The sequence below is a fragment of the Astyanax mexicanus genome, chromosome 1 (assembly GCF_023375975.1).
Source record: "Astyanax mexicanus isolate ESR-SI-001 chromosome 1, AstMex3_surface, whole genome shotgun sequence".
NCBI classification, from domain to species: domain Eukaryota; kingdom Metazoa; phylum Chordata; class Actinopteri; order Characiformes; family Acestrorhamphidae; genus Astyanax; species Astyanax mexicanus.
The window spans coordinates 84,066,287-84,081,287 of NC_064408.1; the positions used below are offsets into that span (position 1 = coordinate 84,066,287).

The following is a 15,001-nucleotide window of genomic DNA, read 5'->3' on the forward strand; positions in this document are numbered from 1 at the left end:
TATAACTTCAACAATTGGTCTACTCGCTTCTGCCATCTAATTCTAAAATATTTTTCAAGAAATGGTAAAATATGTAATTTTCAAAATCTGATATGCATTATATGTCCTTATTTAAATCAAATATGGGTATATTTAATTGTTGCGTTCTGTTTTTACATGTATTTACATTTTATTCATTGTCCTGCTTTTTGGAATTGGGGTTGTACATAAGTGCTTTCAGAAATAGGACTAGGTTTTCAGTGTCAAGAGTTTTACACATGCTCTGCCTGATCACCAAGGATACCAGAACCCAATTTATAATGTAAAAATATCCAACTTTCTTAACTACACTAACTTGATGTAAATGTTCTTTACCAATATGAAGCATCTTTATATTTACATATCTCTATAACAAACCCAATTTTATTGAAAAGAGATTTCTTTTACTGCATGACTAAAAAAAAAAAACTTTTAAAGAGTGTTTGTTGCAGAATGTTGCATAAAACAAAATAAAAAAAAACATATTAAAAGGACATTCTATTACATCTATCTCATTCTAACACCTGTATGCATGAGCACAATGACAGTATTCTGAATCTCATACTATATAACCCAGTGTTTTAGGTAATTATTAACAGACTTCAGCAATATATCACATTTTCCATTCTAGTTACAAGCAAACACATCAACATTTTACGATACTTTCTCTAATAAAAGCTGCATTTTTGGTACAAAGGCTCATCTCCCCATAGCTACAGTGTTCATGTTATCATTATACTGCAGGGATTTGGTCCATACAAGAGACTAAATACACACCCACACAGGCACAGACATACACAAAAGCTGACCCCTGGTTGCCAGGCAGTTATCTGCATTTGGGAAAATGAGAACAGTCCTAAAATGCACCTTTTGTTTGGTCGAACGTTTAGAGAGGCGAGGCTGTGTGCAAATATGAAGCATCTTAACCACTCGCCCTAAAATAGAGACAAATAATCAGCCTAAAGAAATGTCATTGTCAAAGTCAACCTTTCAGAATGCTAGAAAGGTAAAGAAAAACACTGATTTGAGGTTACTGTAAATGGTCTTTTTGAACATGCACTCACAGGCTTTGAAGTACATACACAAGTCAGTCCTGAGGTGTAGCAGAGGCACTAATTGCCTTGGTTGGAGAAAGCATGTTGAGTTGAGTATTAGCGTATAAGCCCCTAAGCTCATATTTCAAGCAATCACTGTTTCTCCCTAATCCCCAGAGTCACTCCCACTAATTATAATCACCCCAAAGATGATGTGCTGTGCTGTTTTCCCCCACTCACTAAAAACAAAAAAACCTTGCTGTTGTGTCTGATGAAAATCATGAATGCTCTTATGGTCCCCATTATAATTTTTAGTTTTGATTGAAGGAGGACATCTGCTCAGTCCTCAATTTACCAATAGAGACAATACAGCTATAAGTGTTTATTATAATAGTAACAAAGTCATCTATGAGTTATTTTCTAAATTAAATCAGATAGAGCAAATATTCTTTTAAAGCCAGTTGAAGGGATGTTTCTTCATTGACAGTCCCCTATAAAGTTTGTTTTAAATTATCATACAGTTTTACATTACGTAATTCAGTATAAAGAATACCAGTGTCATTAAAATGGGAGCTGAGACAAACAAAGAGCATAAACTTGAAAACATAAAAAATTCAAAAGTGCAATTTGGGCTAGTATATCTGCCATAAAATGGACTATGAAACGTGTTCTTTCATGTACTTAGAACTTGAAGATAGAACTAATTTCCACTAGTGTTTCTATGGAATTTGTTAGTGCCAAACTAATAGTGTCATATAATAACATTTGATTCTAATGTAAAACAGGCAAAAGTCTTATATATTCGTTATTTAATCTTGCTTCTGAAATCTGAAGTCTGAACTGTCCATTTTTCTTAAATATTATTAAAAATAAAGAATTAGGTATCTGCTAATCTCATCAATCAAATCTAGCAAAGGCAGAATTTAGTCCACTTACAACAGTACAAATTAAACAGGCAACTCAAATTCAGTCGCAGGTAAGCAGCTTGAAACCAAAACATGTTTTATGAGTTTTACTTCCTTCCCTATCTGCCATGTAAGTGGCGCTAATAATTCAGAATGCAACTATTATATCTTATGTCTATTAACTGTAAAAAGCCTATAGTATATAATGTTTCGGCTATGGGATGCTGTAAAAACAATGAAGAAATTAGCTAAATCTTGGGGACTGAGATGCTAAACATGCTTCAATACATACAGAATGATGTTTTTCCATTTTTTTAGCTTTAAAAAGCAGCAGTGCAGTGACATGAATGAACCCAGTGAGGAAAAGTGAAAGCACAGGTTTGCTAGTATGAACATGAGGATTGATACAAAATAATATATCAGTGTATATAAAAAGACATTAATCCACTCGTGATAAATATGTTTAGTACAATTTGACATTAATTGTTCCACTGGCACTCAATAAATCCACCCAAGCACATTAACCAGACATTACATTTCCAGTGATGTAACTGGAAAAAAAATCATTGGTAGTTTTTCAACTCTTTTTTAATTCTATAAAATAGTCAAATAATCAAGACATCCCTACTTACCAAAATACAAGAGATTCCAAGAAGGCTATGCCAGTGTCAGAAGCTCCTACCACCACAATCCTGGTATTGACGGTAACCTTGGGTTCCAATGTGAGCTTTCTGTTAATGTGGTTTAGGGCATAGGGAACCTGCCAGAAAATAAGAAGGTTAAAAAAAAAACTAAAAGCCATATTTGAAATGGCCTGGTTGTATGAAGTCTCATTAAAAGCACATATGCAGAGTGAGGCCTTCATTTTTAGCTGCACTGGACCATCATTCACTCGTTCATTTGTCTGTTATAAGCAACAAAGTCCAGCTAACAGCAATTACTACATTCCTAAAAGCTATACTGATTACCTGCACATACGCTGCTCCATTTGTAAGAGTACTCCCTCACCAACCTCCAATGACAATAGTCTAATGGAATGGACAGGACTATACAGTGCATTTCACAAAGCACTTAACCACCAAAAGTAAGCACCACTCTGCGCTTGAAAAAAATGCAGCTGCACTGTACCTAATGTGCCATATTGAAATCTCCTAATGCTCCACAGGCCTGTAGTGAGCGCTAACTAAGAGTGTATCTACCCACTGCATAATAAAAATGGAGCAGAATTTGATAGGCCTCTCCTGTTGCTGAATATTGACTGCTTTCCGAAATGTCCCTGCTCTTTTTTTCCACCTGAAAGAAGTGTACAGGTTTTTAAAGGACATTTAATGAGGGGAATATGCCAGAAGAATTCAAATCAATTCAACCCCCCTACAGCTGCCACACACTCCCAATCACTCCCCTCTCTAAGCTCAAGCTGTAGTTGGTCCTTGAGCATGAATAATTTCATGGATTGGTTCCACAGTACACCTTGTCTGATTGAACATGAGTAAAAAAAGAAGAAGAAAAAGAGAGGAGTTCTAAGAGAGAGAGCATGGAGACTATGCAATTTATCATCACAAAATAAAGGAACATAACTGATTGCGCACTCATCACTATTTGACCCTCTTGTTGCGGCGTTAAATACCATAATCAATGGCTCGGCTTTGATGGCCCTTAAACAGACCTAATTGCAGTGACCTGTGGAGCCTAAAGACAGGGAGAATTCGGGGACAGATGCAAAAAAGCTGGTTTACTCCGAAATCAAAACTAGGCGTGCCTGCCTTTTCAGCTTTTGTGCATATAATCATTTGTGTTTGGACATTTCAAGGTGTTTCACAACTAGCTAGCTTGCCTGACAACAAGTGGTTTGAAGTGCCATGTTCTGATTTCTCAGTGCACTCATTCATTAGTTGTGTGAAAACATTAAATAAGTGATTGTCAAGAAAAAAAAAAAGTTAACAAGGGCAGACTAGCAAAAATAGCTGTCCAGGAAATTGCTGTTAAACTGGGGGGTGGGCGTCCTCATCAGCACAATCTGTTATTTTAACACACTCTACAGAGTCAACCAGCAACAACTTTTTTTGTTTGGCATCACTGCACCACAAGCCGCAGTTTTCTCTTTCTTTTAATGTTTTTTTTAAAAAGGGCTAGGTACTTTTAAAAAACTGCTAGCAATAGATAATAACTGCCTGAATGCTAAATACTTTTAATTCTCTACTAATTCTCTTAATTAATCTTGGGTGTGTTTTGAGCGTAACATCAAATAAACCAATCTGCGTGTCACTTGCCATTCTCTTTAAAAGCCAGGTGCGCTCTGAATTTGGTACATTGATATCTTAACATCCATGACGGGATGTATTAACATAGCAATGAGCATTGCAATGTGCCTGGTGCAGGGTAGTCTAATGGGGCCCAATATCTCTTACAATTTTTTTATAGTTTGATGCACCTTTATGGACCTTAAAGAATAAAGAATAAAGAATTTTATGCTACTAATTTATGTTTTAAAAACACTGTAAGCATTTTTTTTACATTAATAGCTGAAATATGTTGCTCTGATATAATAAAATATACCAGCCCTGCTTTAAATACTTACCAATGAGATACTATACATCTTTAATGACCTGGCTTTTATTATGAAGCCCAAAATGGCAGATTAGTCAAAATGGCAAATTTCTAACTGGTAACTGTTTTCTAAGATGAATTAATCAGATTAATGGATGTATGGAGTACCCTAGTTTCTCATAGATGTTTTAAATGACCTTGTATTATAATGAAAGGACACAGCGTATTTAAGAGTGTGTGTGTGCCTTGGCTCGGGGCAGCTGAGGAGAGCAGACATGCTTGGCTGTAAGATGCAAGTGTGTGCCTTAATCTTCAATAAAATTGTACCAGCTTTCCTCTTAATTTAAAGCTAGTGTTTTATTTCTTGGTAAATGTTAGTTAGATAGTAATATATTTTGAGATTTAGTGTCGGTACCTGCAACAATGTAGTCTCAACATTTACTGGAGTCCTTAATTATTAACCTCAGAGCACCAGAATGCAGCTAGCGGCTCAATGCTAATTGACAACTGAACTATGTAGCAGTCTTGGAGCGTGTAAGCCCCGAAGCTTACTATTGTCTGTACTCTGCTATACTGTATGAGCCGTTTTGTTTATTCGTATATTCCTCTGGAATATAATAAAGATGAAGATGGATGATCACAAGCCATCAAACCAAACTGAACTGCTTGAAAGTTATCCAAAAGCAGTGTGTAAGACTGTTGAAGGAGAACATGCCAAGATGCATGAAAACTGTAATTAAAATCCAGGGTTATTCCACCAAATACTGATTTCTGAACTCTTAAAACTTTATGAATATGAACTTGTTTTCTTTGCATTATTTGAGCTCGGAAAGCTCTGCATCTTTTTTGTTATTTCAACCATTTCTCATTTTCTGCAAATTAATGCTCTAAATAAGAATATTTGTATTTGGAATTTGGGAGAAATGTTGTCCGTAGTTTATAGAATAAAACAAGAATGTTCATTTTACTCAAACCTATAAATATACCTATAAAGAGCAAAATCAGAGAAACTCATTCAGAAACTGAAGTGGTCTCTGGAGCTGTATATGTGATATTTACCAACATTGTTGGTGCTTTATCAGTGAGATCACCCTGAAAATCTATTAAAAACAATCCTTGGTACCTTCATTTCACACTGTAACCTTTAGCTCTGTAAATTTCCTCTTGGGAATCAACAAAGTATATATATCTATTTATATGTCAGTCGATCTACGTCAACACAGTTCTTACCAAAGTACCCTGATTTACTGTGCTAATTTAACACAGTTTATTTTTATAGTTATACATTTATGCACAGCCGAGTGACACATTTGAATAATATACTTTTTTAAATCATATTTTATTATGTCAACTGATACTGATACACATCAAACATGAACTTCTTTAAATCAGTAGCAGTGAGAAAGCTTTTAAATCAGCTTCTTATTACTTGTGTTCTGCCTGCAGGTAAATCTCAGAGCAGGTGCAGCCTCTGCCTCTCGGCTCCTCATGGACATGCAGAAGCTCTGTGGAACACAATGGCCCAGCGTAACACGATCTGCTATTGACAAAGAAAGTGAACAGGTGTTTTAAACCTGATTAATCCGCGTGTGCTGGACATAGGGCTTTACTGCACACTGCCTCATGCTAAGCCACTAGACGTGCTCTTATCTCTGCTGCTGCCTGGACACCACGGTTGCTGTGCTACCAAATGGAGCTTTCTAATGGAGATGGAGTGTGGGAGAGCAGTGGCAGGTTGTTTGTACCTGCTAATGCACTGAGCATGGGACAGATACACACACACACACACGCATATATACACACATATGCAGGGGTAAGACACAGGGTCCTAACCCACCCCTTAGGTTCTGTGTTTGGAACTGAATCCTCCCATTAAAAAACAATCATGATACTTTCATTAACATCCTCTTATTTCCAAGTAAAATGCTTATTGAAAAAGATGTTTGCCTTTAGAAGCAGTGCCACCGCAGCCCTACAGCTAATTAAGGTGTTTCAGATGCTCCTGATAAGAAGCTGTTAGCTGTTTGGTGCTGGACTGCACGTAAGCTTTACTCTTGAAAGTCAGCCTGCTGCTTTAGGTCAAGTATCTGGTCAGGCAGGTAAACACGGGCAGGTGGGGCAGCTGCTGGCCTGATGCGGAGCTGGATAAGAACACAGCTTTACCTGTTGAACACCAGCGGTAAACATTTCCCATCCCATCTGTCGCTGAGGCCATCTGCTCCATTAACCTGCCCTGTTAAATAACCCTCAGGTAAAACGGCTACAGTTAGAACTAAGACAGCCTACTTTGTGCTGTTTGGTACAATCATAAAAACAAGACCCCCCTAAAATCCCAGTAAAGAACAGTAGTGAACAATTAGTGACTGTCTGATAGTGCACATTACATTTGTTTTCAACATGTCTTAATTGTACCAGTGAGGACTGTGTGTGCGTGTTAAAATGAGAAGAAAATGAAATTGCGAAACAGCGCCCTCTAGCGACACATGCTGCAGTATTGCTACTGTATTTAAGGTAAATCTTGCTTTAGTTTTACCTTAGACCATAGGTATCAAAACCTGACCATATTAGGTCATTGGAGCTGCAGGTTTTCATTCTAAACAATCAGAGAAAACTTTATTCCACTTGTTTAAACAACTGATCACATGAGCTTCTGCTTGGCTGGAATGAAAAAAACGGCGGATTAATGTTGACAGGTTAGATCTTCCAACTGAAAATGACTATTAAAAATACGTCTTTCCAAATTTAGCATTACAATAAAAATAGAACTTTTTTTTTTATCAGTTACTGAATTTTACAACAAGAATATAAAGCATTTGGAACTACTACATTTATGAAAAGTACTTTTAAAATAAAAACAATTACTATTATTATAGTACTATTACTGTTATGTTTTTTTGAGGTTTTCAATTGAATAAATAAAGGTTGATGCATCTATTTTTTTGGCGATATAGACAATTTTTTTATATTAAGAGGATTCTTAAGAGAGACCTCTCTGTTTATATTGTAATTTTAAAGGACTGCTTCTAAGGAACACTGAAATGTGAATGTTATCTCAGTTTCTAAGGCTGGGGAACTCATCCTGTAAAACAGAGATAACTCTTGGCCTTGTTTTGCTGGGGTGGTCCTGATGAGAGCCAGTTTAATCTGTTTCAATGTTTGATGGTCTTTGCGACTGCAATCGAAGACCCTTTTTCAAAGTTCTTGATATTTTTCAGATTGACTGACCTTCATTTCTTAATTATTTTTTCTTTACTTTATTGAGTATTTCCATATTATGGATTAGAACATTACTCAAATAGGTCTATTCACTGTATACCAACTCTACCTCTTCTTTACAACTTTACAACTGATGCTCTCAAACACAGTAATAGAGCAAGAAATTCAAGTAATGAATAAGTTCAGCACAACTGTTAACTGAAACCCATAAAGCTTACTGAGATACAGACAAGACGAGCAAAGCTGGCATGTAAGCAAGAGGTGCCCATTTCGAAGAATCTGTTTACTAAATAATCCAAATAAAAATAATGATGATGAAAAAATATAATGTAAAAATATAAATTTGTGACTGTTACTTTTAATGTAACACGTTTGTCTTGATTTTGTATTACTTCCATTGTTCACTATACACACAGTGTAAAAGCTGGCAGTATAAAATGAGGTAAAACAAAGAAAAGAAAAAAGCCTGAAACTAAGACTTATGAGGTTTTAATATGACAACTACAATATGCTATAAACCCAGAAGGCACTGTGTAGGTTAGTTCCATCAAGCAGCACTTAGAAGTAGAAGTGCTGCCATGAGCTGTACTTTCAGATCTATCTAATAAAACAAAAATAATTGAGGTGAGATTGTTTCTGTGTGTATTAAAATTCAATCACGGTGCAGAGAAGCTCCACTGGCCTCATGAGCTGAAAGAGTGGAGCTGCTGCTGTGGCAGCTTACACAGCACAGACCCACTGGAGTGTGTAACCATATAATCTGCATGCAACCAGTGGAGCAGATGACAAAATACCAGTATCAGCAACACACAAACCACTGCTTTCTGCAAAGTGTCTTCCAAGCTTATTAGAGCACAGGCTGTTTATTAAGCTTAACATGTTGTGTATAACTGGTACTATAATTTATAGAGACTGCCTTTTTACTTTGTGCAAATCTATAACATATGTCTTAATGAATAAGCATACAAATAGTATATAATTAATTAAAATAAGTGGACACTTTTTGTTTAAACATTTTAAAGCAATTTAATCTTTAAATAACAGTTGTAAAATCCTTTTGATGCTATACTTACTTGTAATAAATATAACTTGTAATAAATAGGCTGGAAAGCTGCTCTTATACTATGATACTTTGGTGGAGCTAAGAACTGTGTAACAATACATAAGCATATTTGCCACATTTTTGTAACAACATTTGTGTAAAATCCAGTACTATTACTCTACCACATCAGCACACTTGCTTTGAACACAGCTTGTCCCAAAATGCATGTGAACAGTAGTCAGTAAGGTTTGTATTTACTGTAGTGGTAGGGCTGGATGGTATGGCCAAAATTAATATCACAATATATTTCTTTATTTCGATGGATACGATATAACTCTGTAATCTATATAAACAGTATATTGTCCCCACCTGTGGGGTATTTAATCATGCACTAACAGTGCTGGTTAATATAGTAAAAATATTATATGAGAAATATAATTTGATATATAACACAATTTATTGCAATATTTTGACACACAGACAAAATTCATCAGCAGTGACAGGTTCATATAACTGCTAATCAAAAACTATATATATATAGCATGTATAGTAGAGTAATTTTTATTCAGATTTTGTTCTTTAAGCACTGACGATATCCTTGACGTTCCTATTAAAGCATATTGTCGATACAATAAGAAAATGTATCACGATACGATAAAATACCAATATATTGCACAGTTCTATGAATTTATGCACCTGCCTAATTTTGTTTAAAAAATTATTGCACACTATCTGTAAATCCTATACACTTAATTTCACTGAAAAAACAATGATTTATAAAGGAATATCATGAAAATTATTAGGGGTGCCCAAACTTTTTCAAACCACCGTACCACGATCAGAGCTGAAAAACTGGCCATATACTGGTATAAAAAGTGGAAACTGACCTGCTGCTTGGTGATCAGTGTAGATGGGGCATTAATGCCCAACTCCTCTAGGGGGTAAATAATTTGACGGCGGGGCTGCACTGGCACCATGCACTTTAGTGCTGCTGTCAAGTAGCTGACAAAGGCATTGTTTTCCTGCAATAAAAAAGCATTGTCACTGTCAAATGCACTCTAGTGCCAGATTTTTAAAAACTGTCAAACTCAAATTATGTTCATTAAATACTGATGATTTTTATGAGACAGTTATTTTAGGTCTGTTAGATATGTTTTTTTTATATATATATAACAAACAAATTAGCCGATTGCAACATTGTTCTATAAAAACTGTAAACTTTCCATTTAATTATGTTTATCATGTGGATACACTTAAGACATTATCAGTAATTATTGACACCTTGCCAGTAATTTTTAACATTTAATCAATATGCCAAGATAAAATATGTTTTTAAAATGAGTCTGTAAATTAAGTTCATTGTGTATTAATTGTGTGTAAATTTTTGTGGAACAAGTCCCTCCAGTCACACCTGTTCATTTGAATTGTATCTGAGTTTTTGTGAAATCTGAGACTTTGTGATGTGTTAAACTGTTCCCTTAAGAATAGTAATACATTTAAATATTTGTGAGGCCAGAGGTTTCCACTCCTACAAGACAGTGTATATAAAAAAAACCCTTTATACAAGACTGTGCTGAATGCTGCATTATTGTTAGTGCTTGGCACTCTCGCTTCACGATGAAACCCCACCTGTTAGTTCTCCATTAATTCTATTTACACATCCCTCAATCTGGCTCATGTTTGTCTGAGGTAATTAGCAGAAAAGAGAGAAGGCCAGCAGAGCAGATCATAGCAATAGAGAGAGAGAGAGAGAGAGAGAGAGAGAGAGAGATAATAAACAGAGGGAGATGTTTGTGTGTGTGTGTGTACATACATACACTCATGAGCAGTTCACTATCAGTTCTTAGAGGTAAAGATTCTATACGATTTTCTATAATCAAGCTGGAAAAAGCCGCTAAAAAATTGAGAAATATAGGTCATGAAGGGATGCACATGGTCAGCAACATAACATTCCCTGCACCATTATACCATCTTCGCCAGCCTGGACTGTGGACAGAAACCAGGTTGAGTCTTGGGATTTGTCAAATTCTGACCCTACTATCTGTGTGCCTCAGTAGAAATTGAATGGATCAGATTGACCGGATCAGGCTACATGTCTTCAGTCATTAAAAGTGTTGGTAAGCCTGTGCTCACTGCATCCTCAGCTTTCTGTTCTTGGCTGACATGATTTTCCACTGTTGCAGTAAGTCATTCTGCCAGCTCGATCCAATCTGTGTAATGGGTTGGGGAGCAGTAGCTCTCCAGCCCAGAAGGTTGTAGGAACCAAGTGCAGAGCAGCAGATCTCAAAGCAGGTAAACCCAAGAAAAAGGGAAAAAATAATAATAACTAGATTGCAGTTCCTACAGAAACTGCGAGTGTGATTGCAGTGCTGGCTGGTATCTGCTATGGTGTTGCTAAGGTGTTGCTATGGTATCCGGGGTGGTTGCTAAGGTGTTGCTAGGTGGTTGCTAGGTGGTTGCTAGGGTGTTGCTAGGCGGTTGCTAAGGTGTTGCTATGGTATCCGGGGTGGTTGCTAAGGTGTTGCTAGGTGGTTGCTAGGTGGTTGCTAGGCGGTTGCTAAGGTGTTGCTATGGTATGCGGGGTGGTTGCTAAGGTGTTGCTAGGTGGTTGCTAGGTGGTTGCTAGGGTGTTGCTAGGCGGTTGCTAAGGTGTTGCTATGGTATGCGGGGTGGTTGCTAAGGTGTTGCTAGGTGGTTGCTAGGTGGTTGCTAAGGTGTTGCTAGGCGGTTGCTAAGGTGTTGCTATGGTATGCGGGGTGGTTGCTAAGGTGTTGCTAGGTGGTTGCTAGGTGGTTGCTAAGGTGTTGCTAGGCAGTTGCTAAGGTGTTGCTATGGTATCTGGGGTGGTTGCTAAGGTGTTGCTAGGTGGTTGCTAAGGTGTTGCTAGGCGGTTGCTAAGGTGTTGCTATGGTATCTGGGGTGGTTGCTAAGGTGTTGCTAGGTGGTTGCTAAGGTGTTGCTAGGCGGTTGCTAAGGTGTTGCTATGGTATCCAGGGTGGTTGCTAAGGTGTTGCTAGGTGGTTGCTAGGTGGTTGCTAAGGTGTTGCTAGGCGGTTGCTAAGGTGTTGCTATGGTATCCGGGGTGGTTGCTAAGGTGTTGCTAGGTGGTTGCTAGGTGGTTGCTAAGGTGTTGCTAGGCGGTTGCTAAGGTGTTGCTATGGTATCCGGGGTGGTTGCTAAGGTGTTGCTAGGTGGTTGCTAGGTGGTTGCTAGGGTGTTGCTAGGCGGTTGCTAAGGTGTTGCTATGGTATCCGGGGTGGTTGCTAAGGTGTTGCTAGGTGGTTGCTAAGGTGTTGCTAGGCGGTTGCTAAGGTGTTGCTATGGTATCCGGGGTGGTTGCTAAGGTGTTGCTAGGTGGTTGCTAAGGTGTTGCTAGGCGGTTGCTAAGGTGTTGCTATGGTATCCGGGGTGGTTGCTAAGGTGTTGCTAGGTGGTTGCTAGGGTGTTGCTAGGCGGTTGCTAGGGTGTTGCTAGGCGGTTGCTAAGGTGTTGCTATGGTATCCGGGGTGGTTGCTAAGGTGTTGCTAGGTGGTTGCTAGGGTGTTGCTAGGCGGTTGCTAAGGTGTTGCTATGGTATCCGGGGTGGTTGCTAAGGTGTTGCTAAGTGGTTGCTAGGTGGTTGCTAAGGTGTTGCTAGGCGGTTGCTAAGGTGTTGCTATGGTATCCGGGGTGGTTGCTAAGGTGTTGCTAGGTGGTTGCTAGGTGGTTGCTAGAGTGTTGCTAGGCGGTTGCTAAGGTGTTGCTATGGTATCCGGGGTGGTTGCTAAGGTGTTGCTAGGTGGTTGCTAGGTGGTTGCTAGGGTGTTGCTAGGCGGTTGCTAAGGTGTTGCTATGGTATCCGGGGTGGTTGCTAAGGTGTTGCTAGGTGGTTGCTAGGTGGTTGCTAGGTGGTTGCTAGGGTGTTGCTAGGCGGTTGCTAAGGTGTTGCTATGGTATCCAGGGTGGTTGCTAAGGTGTTGCTAGGTGGTTGCTAGGTGGTTGCTAAGGTGTTGCTAGGCGGTTGCTAAGGTGTTGCTATGGTATCCGGGGTGGTTGCTAAGGTGTTGCTAGGTGGTTGCTAGGTGGTTGCTAGGGTGTTGCTAGGCGGTTGCTAAGGTGTTGCTATGGTATCCGGGGTGGTTGCTAAGGTGTTGCTAGGTGGTTGCTAAGGTGTTGCTAGGCGGTTGCTAAGGTGTTGCTATGGTATCCGGGGTGGTTGCTAAGGTGTTGCTAGGTGGTTGCTAGGCGGTTGCTAAGGTGTTGTTAGGCGGTTGCTATGCGGTTGCTAAGGTGTTGCTAGGCGGTTGCTAAAGTGTTGCTATGGTATCCGGGGAGGTTGCTAAGGTGTTGCTAGGTGGTTGCTAGGTGGTTGCTAAGGTGTTGTTAGGCGGTTGCTAAGGTGTTGCTATGGTATCTGTGGTGGTTGCTATGGTGTTTCTAGGTGGTTGCTAGGTGATTTATATGCATAAATTAGATTAAATGGTGTTTGCACGTTGCTACGCAACGTGCAAATACATCAATCAGCTATGCACGCTAGGTTGCTCTGGCCGTTCGGGGGTGTCCAAACTTTTGACCCGTGGCTCCAGTACACACAGTACTGGGGGGCCGGGGTGTCCAAACTTTTGACCCATGGCTCCATTACACACAGTACTGGGGGGCCGGGGTGTCCAAACTTTTGACCTAACGCTGATTTATCCCATAGCTGCTCCATTACACACAGTACTGGAGTTCTAGCTACCTGTCCTTCGATCTAGCTGCCGTCCTCCGATTGGCCCCATTCATTCCAATGGGGCCACTTCGTACGACATTCGTACGAAATCCGTACGTCGTAACTTTTCGTAACGCATATTTTCGGAAAGAGCTCAATAAGTTCTACAGGTCCTCAATTGGTTTCATCTTCGTATTTCAAAAATTGCGACGTCCACGGGCGTGCAAAGTTCTGCCCATTCATTTTCAATGGGCAAAAAAACGCGTACTTACGAAGTTTTTACGAAAAACGTAAGTCCGATCGGAAAGCTGTATACAAGCCCACCATTCCCGATATGGACGCACGTTTTCTCTTTTGAACGAAGTCGATATTTCGAAAACTGCGGCACTAGTTAACCGGACAAAAAACAGGTGGAACTAGATTGCAGTTCCTACAGAAACTGCGAGTGTGATTGCAGTGCTGGCTGGTATCTGCTGTGGTGTTGCTAAGGTGTTGCTAAGTGGTTGCTAAGGTGTGGCTATGGTATCCGGGGTGGTTGCTAAGGTGTTGCTAAGTGGTTGCTAGGTGGTTGCTAAGGTGTTGCTAGGCGGTTGCTAAGGTGTTGCTATGGTATCTGGGGTGGTTGCTAAGGTGTTGCTAGGCGGTTGCTAAGGTGTTGCTATGGTATCCGGGGTGGTTGCTAAGGTGTTGCTAGCTGGTTGCTAGGTGGTTGCTAAGGTGTTGCTAGGCGGTTGCTAAGGTGTTGCTATGGTATCCGGGGTGGTTGCTAAGGTGTTGCTAGGTGGTTGCTAGGGTGTTGCTATGGTATCCGGGGTGGTTGCTAAGGTGTTGCTAGGTGGTTGCTAGGTGGTTGCTAGGGTGTTGCTAGGCGGTTGCTAAGGTGTTGCTATGGTATCCGGGGTGGTTGCTAAGGTGTTGCTAGGTGGTTGCTAAGGTGTTGCTAGGCGGTTGCTAAGGTGTTGCTATGGTATCCGGGGTGGTTGCTAAGGTGTTGCTAGGTGGTTGCTAAGGTGTTGCTAGGCGGTTGCTAAGGTGTTGCTATGGTATCCGGGGTGGTTGCTAAGGTGTTGCTAGGTGGTTGCTAGGGTGTTGCTAGGCGGTTGCTAAGGTGTTGCTATGGTATCCGGGGTGGTTGCTAAGGTGTTGCTAGGTGGTTGCTAGGGTGTTGCTAGGCGGTTGCTAAGGTGTTGCTATGGTATCCGGGGTGGTTGCTAAGGTGTTGCTAGGTGGTTGCTAGGTGGTTGCTAGGGTGTTGCTAGGCGGTTGCTAAGGTGTTGCTATGGTATCCGGGGTGGTTGCTAAGGTGTTGCTAGGTGGTTGCTAGGTGGTTGCTAGGGTGTTGCTAGGCGGTTGCTAAGGTGTTGCTATGGTATTCGGGGTGGTTGCTAAGGTGTTGCTAGTTGGTTGCTAGGTGGTTGCTAAGGTGTTGCTAGGCGGTTGCTAAGGTGTTGCTATGGTATCCGGGGTGGTTGCTAAGGTGTTGCTAGGTGGTTGCTAGGTGGTTGCTAAGGTGTTGCTAGGCGGTTGCTAAGGTGTTGCTATGGTATCCGGG

The 15,001-nt window shown here is 40.0% G+C and overlaps 1 protein-coding gene across 3 annotated transcripts in view; it reads right to left on the reverse strand.

Moving 5' to 3' along the window:
• cfap61 (cilia and flagella associated protein 61) overlaps positions 1-15,001 on the reverse strand; it is a 148,706-nt gene that overhangs the window by 25,400 nt on the left and 108,305 nt on the right. For all 3 annotated transcript variants that reach the window (XM_007255444.3, XM_007255445.4, XM_022684655.2), the window contains exons 16-17: positions 9,650-9,784; positions 2,590-2,717 (exon numbers count right to left, since the gene is read on the reverse strand). In XM_007255444.3, the coding sequence (XP_007255506.3) occupies positions 2,590-2,717; positions 9,650-9,784 (263 nt within the window). The remainder of the gene's footprint in view (positions 1-2,589; positions 2,718-9,649; positions 9,785-15,001) is intronic.